Source organism: Lygodium microphyllum, chromosome 14, assembly GCF_053477565.2.
Source record: "Lygodium microphyllum isolate KBCC chromosome 14, Lygodium_microphyllum_v1.1.10, whole genome shotgun sequence".
Lineage (NCBI taxonomy): Eukaryota > Viridiplantae > Streptophyta > Polypodiopsida > Schizaeales > Lygodiaceae > Lygodium > Lygodium microphyllum.
The window spans coordinates 48044303-48057331 of NC_141148.1; the positions used below are offsets into that span (position 1 = coordinate 48044303).

The following is a 13029-nucleotide window of genomic DNA, read 5'->3' on the forward strand; positions in this document are numbered from 1 at the left end:
GACACGGTGAAAGAGACTACTCAAAGGTGTTTTCTTCTTCTTGTCTTTACTCCATAAGGACCAGAAAAACACACAATTGTCTTTGGATTTAAGTTTGGTGTTTTCAAGGTTGTCCGTCAATCCAAGAGGACATGGTGAAAGAGACTACTCAAAGGTAGTTTCTTCTTCTTCTTCTTATCTTTACTCCATAAGGACCACAAAAACCCACGGCTGAGAGAGAACCTCTTTCCTCGTGGTTTTGCTCAATTCAGAAGACCAAACAAGGACAAACACCACATAAGTAGTGTACACTGTCTACTCCGCCTGATGTAGTGCTAGGATAGCCAATAAATGTTTAGGTAGATATACCACAGCCACATAGACAACTTGACACTTGATAGGACAGATAATTGGGACAGCTAGATGCTCAAGTTGAGCTAGTATTGAGATGATCCAAGAGAGTCTCTACACCTCCACAAAGTTACACATCGTCTCTTGAGTATGTCATGATGGCAGATTGCAAAGAGCCTTCATGTTGCAATGATGCTATGTCTAGGGCTAATAGTCATAAGTAGAAGAAAGCTATACAAACAGAGATAGATTCCTAAATTAAGAATGTTCCATTCCCTAAAGGCAAAATGCATTACCATGAAAATGGGTTCATATGCTACAAAATGTCATCATCTGATGCATTACCTAAGTATAAGGCAAGATTTGTAGCCAAGGCATTTAAGAAGGAGAAGGGAATGGACTTGGATGTGATTTTCTCACCAATAGTCGAGATTACTACTCTCTGTACAATGCTTGCATTGGTTGTCAAGGAGAATATGGACCTTGTCCAAATGAATGTCAAGACAACTTTCTTAGATGGGTATTTGCACAAGGATATCTACATGCAATAGCCAGAGAGGTCTATTATATAATGGCAAAGAACAGATGGTATATAAGCTCAACAAGAGCTTATATGGATTGAAGCAAGCTCCAAGGTGACGGTATCATAAGTTTGATACTTTTATGAAGTCTCAGGGATATACACAAAGTAAGATAGATTATTGTTTTAATACATGAAACACTATGGATGGTATGAAAAGAGAGGGGGAGAGATGCGCAAAGGAGAGTGGACGGCATGGGATATGGAGGCTCAACCATTTTTCATGTTCATCTTCTTCTTTTTCTTCATTCTTCCATTCTCGCAGTCTACTCCAAGTGGTATTCTTAAAGTGATAGATACCCTCAACTTAAGGACACTCTACATATGCTTCTATTTTAGGTACATACAACCATAGGATATGATTTAGGATATATCATATTTATCAACACTTTTCCTCAAGCTCAGAATGAGCTTGCACACATAAGACTCCAAGTGCACTCTTGAAGTACTCAAACTTATCTTTACCTAATGCTTTGGTAAAGATATCAATAACTTGGTCATTTGTTTTTACATGGACCAACCCAATCTCTCCATCAATGACTTTTTCTCTAATGAAGTGATACTACACTTCTATGTGTTTTGTCCTTGCATAGTAGACTGGGTTCTTTGCCAACATAATGCTGCTAACATTATCACAATATATAATGACTCCACCATCAATCTCTATCCCCATGTTATATAAGATCAATCTTAGCCATGTCTACTCATATGCTACCAATGCAATACCTCTATACTCTGCTTCAGTGCTTGATAGAGCAACTGTAGGTTGCTTTTTATTGCTCCAACTTATCATGGTTGAACCAAATGAGAATGCATAGCCACTAGTAGATCTTCTATCCATAGAGCTACCTACCCAGTCTGCATCTGAGTATCCAAACAATGTAGGCTTGATTCCTTTTCATAAAACAAGCCATAGCCGACTGCCTTCTTCACATACCTAAGAACTATTCTCACTACATCCAACTGCGATTTGCATGGTTTCTGCATAAACTAACTTATCAATCCAATAACATAACTCAAGTTTAGTTTTGTAATGGTCAAGTAGATAAGACTACCAACCATCTTTCTGAACATAGTGACATCCTCAATATAAGGTCTATCATCCATCGACTTAACATTTGATCCAATGGTGTGTCAACCAGTGTGCATCTTGTCATGCTAAAATTTTCCAATATCTCTAATGCATATTGCCTTTGTATTAGCCATATACCATGAGGTGTGTCAATAACCTCAATGTCTAAGAAGTATCTTAACAAATCAAGGTCCTTTATATTAAACTCTTTATGTAACCCATGCTTGACTTCAGCAATCTTATTCTCAAGTGTGCCTGTAATAATGAGATCATCAAAATAGATGTCAACAACAATCATACCATCTTTTGTATGCCTCACATAAAGTGAATAATCAGCTTTGCTGTGCTGAAATCCCATACTGCATAAGAATTTGCTGATTCTATCACACCATGCTCTTGGTGCTTGCTTCAATCCATATAAAGCCTTCTTCAACCGGTATACATAATGTGGGTATTTTGGATCTACATAGCTCTCTGATTGATCCATGTACACTTCCTCTTTTAAGTTGCCATTCAAAAATGCATTTTTCATATCCATTTGATAAAGCTTCCAACCATAGATGGAAGCCAAGGCAATTACCGATCTCACTATCGTCATTTTAGCTACTGGACTGAATATTTCTTCATAGTCCAAACCATAAGTTTGTGCATAGCCTTTTGTAACCAGCCTTGCTTCATACCTCTCAAGTGGACCATTCGACTTACATTTGACCTTATAAACCCATTTACATCTAATGGATTTCTTGCCATGAGGTAATTTCACCAAATCCCAAGTCTTGTTTTTCCTTAGTGCATCCATCTCTTCATCCGTTGCTTGTCTCCACTCTTTGTTCTCTATTGCTTCTTCAAAGCAAGTAGGCTCCACATGTACATAAGAAACCATGTATGTATAATGCATCTTCATGAACCCATTATAAGTCAATCTATCAACTGGATACCTTACTCTTTTTTACCTTCTCAATTGAGGTGCACTACCATGTGTCTCAACTGATCTAGCGTGTGGTGGAACATACTTTCCTACACTTCTAGTGCCAGGTGTTTTAACATGTGGAATGCCATACTCATCATCTATAGATTCATCGTTTGAACTTTCAGCCATAGGTCTCTCTCCTTTCGCAACTTCTGCACTCCTTTGTGCACTTCTCAACCTACTACTCCATGGACTATAACTGCCATTGCTTTCCACATTCTCTTGAGGTCTTGAAGCATCTTTCACATGCTGATTTTCAGCTTTGTTATTTGCTGAAAGTTTTCTTCCATAGCCGTCATCATCACTGCTTTCATAGGAATTAGCATCCACTGCAATTTTGGGCTTGTACCATGATTCATATTCATTGAATCTGACATCTTTGCTTATGTATACTTCCTTACTCACTGAATCATTAGCATTTATATCCATTCTTCTCATTAGGATATCCAAGAAAAATGCATTTTAAAGCCTTTGGTTCCATCTTCTTTCTCAAATCATTCGGAACATGAATATAACAAATACATCCAAAGACTCTAAAGTATGCAACAATGGGTGTCCTGCCATACATTTTCTCATGTGGTGACATATTATGAGTCAAGGCTGTAGGTGTTCTATTCATAATGTGAATTGTAGTATGCATTGCTTCTGCCCAATATGACAATGGCATGTTCATTTGGTTCATCATTGCCCTTGCAACCTTTGCCATGATCCGATTCTTTCTTTCAGCCACACCATTTTGCTGAGGTGTGTACCTGCATGTCAATTGTCTTTTGATACCATGATCTCTCAAGTAGTCACAAAACTCATATGACATGTACTCTCCACCATTACGTGACCTTAAACATTTTATGTAGCATTCAAACTGCTTTTTAGCCATAGATTTAAATTCCAAAAACTTTTCAAATGCTTCACTTTTATGCTGCATAAAGTACACCCAAGTCATTTTGCTAAAATCATCAATGAAAGTGATATAGAATCTACATTTTCAGCTCATGGAAACATTCTGACATGGGCCCCAAATATCTGAGTGTACCATTTCCAAAGGATAGCTGCTTATTCTCCCCCTCTCTGGAAATGGCAATCTGGACTGCTTGTCAAATTGACAAGCCTCACATACATGATCAAAATTCATATATCCAAAATGCGGTAGACCATGGACTATCTGTCTTGATTGCATTTGCTTCAATCTTTGCAAATTGACATGACCAATCCTTCTATGCCATAATTCCACATTCTTATCTTGCCCATGTCCTCTCTTAACATACATAGAGTTTTGAATTACTGGAGTACTTGCATCCAAAGCAAATAATCTCCCTTTCTTTCTACCACGAGCAATCACCTTGCCAGGTCTTCCATTATGGAACTTCTCAATGAAATATCCAAACTTATTGAATCTCACTGGCAATCCTTGATCAACCGATGCTAAGTTCTTAGTTATTGCGGGCATATAAAGTACATTACCAAGCTTATTCTCAATCCCATCTTTAGTAACAAGTGGCACACTACCAATATAATGAGTAATTTTATGTTAAGTATCATCACCAATGGCAATATATTTCTCATTCTGTATCTGCTCCTTGCTATTAAACCATTCAGCATGATGAGTCATGTGGTTTGTAGCTCTTGAATTCAAAAACCAGTCATTCTCACGAGGAGAGTGAGTCATGCTCCCAAGTACATGCTCCATAGCAAATAGGTGACCTCTAGGCGATCCACCTCTAGGTCCATAAACTGTATCACCATAAGTGCCTGCATAGTGGCCATATTGGGTCCTTTCAGGACCCCTAGACATGGCATTCTGTTTGTGATAACAATCCCTCTAAAAATGATCAGATTGTCCACAATAATGACAAGTGTCATCTCTTTGTGAAGGACTAGACCATCCTCCACCTCTAGGGAAAGATCTCCCTTTGCCTTTATGCATGAGGTTACCATGACTAAAGTTACCTCTTCCACGAGCAAAACCATCATTACCATGACCAAGTGAAGAGTCTCTAGCTCTAGATGAGCTGCCAGACCTCTCTGGTGATTGAAAACATTGTCTCCATGTGCATTTTTGCCATTGCTAGATGCATTCAATCCCAACTTGATTTCTTCTGTAAGTAGCAATCCAATAAGCTCCTTAAAGTCAGGCATAGAGCCTCCTCTAACTGAATAGAGGTATCCAAAGATTTGAAAGCTGGTCCAAGTCCATTTAGTATTACTAAATCATCATCATCAATAGGTGCATTAATGGATGCAAGGTCTTCTGCAATTTACTTGATTTCTACCACATAGTCACTGATACTGCGATTGCCTCTCCATGCACCATGTAATCTCTGCTTGAGTTGTATCTTACAAGCCTCTGTACATGTTTCATACATGTTTTCTATGATTTCTTATGTCTCCTTACAAGTACTTGCCTTTTTGATATGAGGAATCAAGGTTTTTGAAATACATATGGAGATCCAAAGCAAAATCTTCCAGTTCTTCCCTGTCCAATCCTTGTACGCTTTCTTTTTCTCTTTAGTTGGATGTTCAGGAACTTCTGGACATTCATCATCACCTGTTATGAGGTCCCATAGACCTCTACCCATAAAAAAATTCTCCACCCTGTAAGACCAAACACTATAATTGTCTTTGGTCAATTTGTCTCTCACAATCTGAGCGATTTGTGCCGTGTCAAACATTATGGCTGCTGCAAATTTAGAAAAACCAGCAATACAAAGTGTCCACAAATGGTATTCAGCAGCATGCTCCAATCCGGAATATCAATGGTTCAATTTGAGACCAAAAAGCATAAAAAATAGCCCAAAAATACATGTAAAAATACCTTCCAGCAATATGACTGTCATACATGTGTCCAAAAACTGTTGTATGCATCCATCCATGATGCCAACATGTCATACATTTAATTTCCAACAAGAAATATCCAAATCGGATCCCAAACGATGTTCATATGACCCAAAATACATTAAAAACACGGGTCTAAAATTGACCATTTTTCCTATAAATTTTATGCAGTTTTTGTGCCAATCTGGAAGTACATATCAAGCTGAAGATACAGGAATTTTCCCAGAATTTTGAGTAAAAATCGGCCTACAAATAGCCTCCCGTAAGTTGAATAGAAACTGCCATTTTTCAGTCTTCAAACCAACTAGTTCTTCTTCTTTGTAGTATGAACTGACAGCCGTCATCGCTGAAGTTATGGCATCTGCCATAGCCTGTTTGAAGATCACACACGAGGTCTGCCCGAGCCCTCATCTTTGCGAGTTGTGGTGCCTGTTAGGGTCCCACCGCGCTGAGAATCTCCTCTGTCATCGTCGTCATCATCATTACCAGTCGCTATCCCTTGGTTCCACAGAGCCCTCCTGAGTCCCACCGTGGCAAATCCTAAAATTGATGGGTCCAGCACCTGGGACTGGTATCTGTCGGCAGGTCGTTAAGCTTTGGGGTAGTTACTCCAGGCCCGACGCAGATCTAGTGCAGTTGTTCTCTCACGAGGCCAAGCCCCGGGCCTTCTCGTCGACGCCACTGGACCATCCCTACATGCTTGAGCGGCGTTATAGTCCCAACGGACCGTTGTCACATTTTAAGTATCCGATTGTAGAGAGTTGACGATTGTGTTGTATGAATGCCTAGACAACGTATCACAATTCTTTGTATCTAAAAGCAACTTGCAGAAAAGTGACATGATATAGGAAGCTACTCTGATACCAACTGAAAAGAGGGGGAGAGATGCGCAACAGAGAGTGGACGGCATGGGATATGGAGGCTCAACCATTTTTCATGTTCATCTTCTTCTTTTTCTTCATTCTTCCATTCTCGCAGTCTACTCCAAGTGGTATCCTCAAAGTGATAGATACCCTTAACTTAAGGACACTCTACATATGCTTCTACTTTAGATACATACAACCATAGGATATGACTTAGAATATATCATATTTATCAACATGGTAGTCTTAAGATCTTGATCCTTTATATGGCTGATATAGTTATTGTTGTGAAGCCTCTATTGGATGTGGACATATTGAAGAAAATGTTGCATTTGGGAAATGTAGGATATATTCTGAGCATGAGGATTATGAGGGACTGACATAAGAACTTCTATATCTATCTCAAACTTCTCCAGTATTTTAATATAGAGAGGAAAAAGGTATCAATATTCGGTTGTCTCCATATTTGAAAGTCAGCCAAGAGGAAAGTCCTAAGTCATATGAGTAGATGATTGAAATAGCAAAGATACCTTGCACATCCATAGTTGGTAGCTTAATGTAAACTATGGTAGCTACACGCTGGTTATGTGGTAGGAATGGTTTGCAAGCTTATGGCAAACCTTGATAAGAAGCATTGGGAAGCATTGAAGAGCATCACAAGATACTTAAATACTGCAAGAGCTATGTACATTTGCTTTGGAAGGAAGGATGCATCTATTCTTGGGTATGCACATGCGGATTTTGTAAGGAATGTAGACTCCAAGAAGTCTAGACTCTACAATAGGGTTTGTTTTGACATCAAAGGATGTGTACTTCCATGGGTCTCTCAATTGTAGACATGTACATCTTTGTCTATCACTAAGGCCAAATATCTTGCAGCCATTGAGGCATGCAAGGAAGCTATATAGCTTACTCATCTAGTGGGAGATCTTGGAATTGCTAGAGAGGTTCCCATTTTGCATGGTTATAATTAGAATGCCATAATCTTGTCTTTCATGCAAAGACAAAGCATATTGAAGTGAAGTATCATCACATCATTAGGGAGATGCTTGAGGATGATCAGATTGAGCTTGTCAAGCTTCACACAGATGACAACCTTGTAGATTTTCTTACGAAGAGTTAATCTTCTGAATGCTTTGCACACTGTAAAGTGCTGACGGGCATTGGATAGTAACTTCATTGGTTATTCTCCCTTGAAGGTGCATTGGCAGTAGGTGTTAGGTAGTACTAGTTGGAAACCTACTGCTTAAAGGGAACAAGCACTTTCTGTGCTGGATGAAGTACTAGATGTTGTAACCATTCGGGTTTAGTCTACCTTATATAGAGATTCAAACAGATTCAAAATACAGCATGGTCAAGAGTTAAGGATAGCTAGTGAACTAGGTACAACTGACTGGCTTTGAATGCAGAGCAGCCAAAAAGTGCTAGGTGGCTAAAAAAGGGAACAGCGTTTAGAAGTTGAAATGTAAACCAGTTTGATGATCTTGATGAGTGGATTCTAAAGCTTCTTTCCAAAGTAAGGCTTAACAGGCCTTGTTAATGAGTGGATTCTAAACCTTCTTCCAGAGTAAGGTTTCTCTTTGGAGCTCATTGGAGAATGATAATTGAGGGATTTCCACTTGGTTTTTACCTAAAAATAGGAAAAACTACTGGTGGATAAAACCAGTGCACATTTGCTCCAGCTGTGCCTACTTGCTTATAGATCTGGGAATCTATTACTGAAGTACAGCAGGGCATACTCATCAACCACCCGAGGTCAATGAATGGATCTTTAGTAGCACCCCCTTCCTAATTTGGAAGATGATCATCCAACCTTTTCCATTCCTCTGATGGTTAGCCGTTCTTGGGCACTTATGAATGACAAGAAACACATTCAAAGTATCTTGGTACCTTTGTCTGGGGTCACTACAAGTTTCAGAATGGAATTTACATGATAGTGATGAGGCCAGTTATACATCTAGTTTATTCTTATGGAAAAACTTTTACAAGAAAGAAAGTGTTTATAACACTAAACCTACCTGTATCAGGGACTGTTAAAATCTCTTCCTCCTCTCGCTTCTTTTCACGACGGTAATGGTCTGCATCACTTTTGGCTGCCAAGTAGCTGTAAAACATAATTTCAAAACAGTAATTACACTTGTACTACAACTACTGGTGAAGCAATATCAGATTCTCCGTGTTTCATCATTTTCAAATCAGCTTTTATTGACCTGAATCTTTACTTCTAGTATGCATCTTTCATACATTGAAGAAAATGTGAGCCAGGGTTTTAGGCAAACAAGAGAGCCACAATATCCAGATAATTAACAATGGAAGTTCTAGTGACGAGTTGAGAGAAGCACTTCAAGTTTACGGCCTCATGATAGATGTTTGTACGCTGGTGGCTTTCGGCCCCCCCATTAGAACTGAGCTAACTGGGACAAGGCAACAGTCCCATTAATCAATATCCCTTCTTTATGTTTGCCATAGCAATTCTCTGCACCTGGATTGTAGCAGAGGTAAGTTATAGCCTTTTATGCACCAGGCCTTTCTCAGCCTTCTTCAATCATTCAAGCCATGCTAATAAATTTTGACCCGTTATTAGGCTTGTGGTCGACCTATGGGATCACCATTGTTTGCCATGCCCAGTGCAGATGCTTATATTTAGCACTCTAGTTGGGTCATCTAATCTAGCACTCTACAGTGGTTATCCTCTGCTCCACTGCCATATTCAAAGTTGTGCCCATCATTCTGTGCTTGTGTGAAAAAGTTTACTGTGTTTTTTCAGTTCCATGTATGTTTGGCAAGCAAGGGGCATCTACTCTGATGGGACCATCAGGAGGGTGGCCAGAAGAGGGCACATCCAATTTTTTGTATGTACTGTTTATATCAGGGTAGCATATCCAAGATAATGACTATGTTTTGGTTGAAAATCACATCTGTTGGAGGAAAAATATGTCCTTTTTACACAAACCTTTTCAAATCAATCAACACTCAAACATAATCAAGGGCATAGAAAACAAACTCAAACTTCAAAGTAGGATGAGATGTTAAACTCCAGCATACATCAGCATTTCTGTTGTTCGCCATGTTGATGTTGCATGGATTGAAGATTGATAAGGGCGCTGATATTCTTCAGTGGTTGTGCAGTCCTTTGATCTTCAGTGTTAGTTGAAAGCCATTTTCAGGAAGGTTACTAACCAAAAGCAAGTTTTTTGCTTGCCTCTAAGTCTCCTCACATTTATTCTAAAATAGGGCAGCTCATTCTCACCCTATTCCTGTTTCACATTCCTCACAAAACATGGCGTCTCTCCCTTCAGAGGATGACTATCCTACTCCAGCTGAGTAAATGGCTTACATGCTTGAGCTTTAGTTCTTGCTTGACAAAGCTTGGTGGTTGGGTTATTGCTCAATTATTCTTGAGTTCAGGTTGTTGCTCAATAGCTTTATTGATTATGCCCAAGCTAGCCTAAGTATGCAATTAAACTTGAGCTTCCACCGTATTGTGTTTTAAGATACATTTTGGGAAGGTTACTGCACATAATCAGACTGAAGGCCGAATTCAAAGCAAAATTTCCTTTTGATTTATTAAATTTGGGCACACATCAAATTTCTGGGCTGGAGCACCTAAATTACGCAGTGTCTCACTATCAGAGTTCATCTTAAAGACATGGCACGGCTGTCCATGAGGTATCTATCACTAGCAAGAGTAAGCCTATCACATGTAGAAGCTGATTCAAAGTGTTTTGTTGCTGGTCGAGCTGATCCAGGACTTGGTGACATTGGTACTAGTGTGAGCGGCGATGTTTAGGGGTCAGCGAATCTGAAACCGGTCTGTGCGGAACTGTTGGTGGCAGGTTCAGAGCTGTTCCCAGCCTGGTGGAGCTGTCCTGGACTTAATGAACGTATTCTCAGCTGGGCAAAGGCATCTGCTGCTGGGTGAGGGCTGTTTTTGCCTTGATGAAGCTGCTTACAGCAGTGTAAAACTGTTATTGAGTGGTCTAGCATTCCTTCTCTGGTAGGGTAGTAGATAACCTGATTAAGCACCAATTACAGCAAGCATAAAATTCACACAAATTGAAGTACAAATATTATCAATCAATCTTGGACATTGGACAACCAACTGGCCCCAAAACCCGGTGCTCCTTCCGGTATTTTTTTAGTCTCTATTAGAATTGGATAAAGTAAATTGAGATTTGACTCCAATCTACCTCACTATCCAATGCATCTTGCTGCCAAAAGCAAACAACAAGCCTTCAAAACAATTTGGCCCTTGGTTTGGCGTTCAATTCACTCCTTGGATGGTCAAATCTAACCCCAAATCCAATCGGAATGGCTGGTTTCTTGAAATCTCTAGTAATTCTAAAAATTTCCGCTGCTGATTTCAAGTAGTAAGGCTTCAATTTTCTAGCACGGGACCCAAGGTGACTGCTAGACCCTAATTTCTGTAGTAAATTAGGGTCTACAATAACAAATACTCTGCTTCTTGACTTCTATGGCTGAGATCTACTATAAATGGCCAAGAAAGACTAAGGGAATAATTGGAGATGAGAGAGAGTGTGAGGAGAGAGAAATTTCTGATTTTTATTGTCAGGAACTGCTCAAATTTGTTGCTGCTCTATAGGGAATGGTTGAATGACTCCAATTTGCCACTAGCAAGAGCTTCATATATAGTCACCTGCCCTTGTGGGCCCCGAAATTGCTATCACCTACTTGCAGACAGCCTGCAGGGACTATTGCCTACCTTCAATGGCCTTTTGATCAGCTGGCGGCAGCTCCTTGACAGTTTCCAATGGCTTGAAAATTGCAATAGCAGTTCCTTCACTTCCTTTCCTAACCTCCACAATGCTGGAATGAGGCTTAGGCAGCCTCCAACAACCTTTCTCTCACTTGCATGGGTAAGTTTTGCCAAATGGCAACCTTCTAATTAGATTTTCAGCCGTATAATTAATATATCAATTCTGAAAATTAGTTTCATCATTTGTGCTTGCCCAAAAAACTTAATATGCCCATCCATAATTAACTGGAGTAGGCCATGTTGATTCCCAAGCAGTCATGTGCATTAATTGACCCTTCAACTAGCATTAATAAATTAATTAATGCCTAGTTCATAGTGTCACCATTCACAATTGTTGGTCATTAAATGTCCATTACAACTTTTGCCTTTGACACCCATTGACATCTCGGGGTCCTTGGCCTATCATTGTGACTTAAGTAATGTGCGCAACACGTGCTTATCACATTTGTACATTTGATTAACAACAAATCAAATGCTAAGCAAAGCATTAAAAAATCACATCGTTGTGACACCTTTCATCAATGCATATATTGTGTTTGCATTTTAGGTCAATTGTGCCATGCTAGTCACTTTTGTCTTTGTGAAATAATCACCAATTTCTTTTGGTATTCCACAACAGTAGATCTCTCTTTGTGCAACCATCCAAACGTCATGAAAAGAGCTGACTCACAAAGCCCCCTAATTTTTTTTAAATATACTCTTCTAAACCAGTGTCATGAATTGCATCCAATTTATGACAAGCTATTGTCAGATCTACTTCAAAAGTGTTTGTGAGCCATTGGTAAGAGAAAATTTGTTAAAAATGTTACCATGTTGTTAATGCCGTGCCTTGCATCAAAAGGGTTGTGTACTACTAAAGGGCATTTCCTTTTAGGAAATTGGTTGCCAATACACTTTTGAATGCTCGGGGAAATTGCTCCTAGAGTAGAGTGCATCAAATTGTTGAATAAAGGTCAAAGCCTTCAAACTATATTGCATATAATTAAATGTTTAAAATTTGACAATTGCCCCATCTTCTTTGTAGTCTTTAGCTTTACCCAAAGGTCCCAAGTTATTATACACCGATGGCTGCAACACTAGTAGCCCCATTGATACCATTGCTACATTTACATCTTCGCTCCAAAGGCTAGTCCCTCATTTGGTATTTCTTTAGATTACTAATGTATGCTAGAAATTGGTTACAAATGGTTGTATTTTAGTAATTGCTTTTAGGACAATTGATGCAGGGGTGCACAATGACCTTGTCACCTTTAATATTGGTCTCCAACCAATTGTAGAGTGTTCAAAAATGTAAAGAATGCTTCACCCTACCAAACCCTAAAAAGATAGCCAACATATGATACTAGTTACACAGAGCATTTGCCTAAATAAGTGTTTTGCATAGTTCTCATATAGTCCCACACTATTATTCTCAGAAATAGAGGAATTTCTCATTATGAAACTATGAGAGATTTACTTTCTTTACACTAGATTTGTCTAGAAAGCGCACAAGAATTGAGATCTTAAAGGAGGAGAGAATCTCAACCTGTAGGGCTGTAATGATCTATTTTAATGATATTTACATAAAAAAAATAGTGTACCTTGCTGTATATGGAGTTAGCCCAA

At 39.2% G+C, this 13029-nt stretch overlaps 1 protein-coding gene across 1 annotated transcript in view; it reads right to left on the bottom strand.

The window, feature by feature from the left end:
* The window catches only part of LOC148025576 (vacuolar iron transporter 1-like), a 41618-nt gene that overhangs the window by 15304 nt on the left and 13285 nt on the right, over positions 1-13029 (bottom strand). The window contains exon 2 of the mRNA XM_087692103.1: positions 8666-8751. Within this exon, the coding sequence (XP_087548229.1) occupies positions 8666-8751 (86 nt within the window). The remainder of the gene's footprint in view (positions 1-8665; positions 8752-13029) is intronic.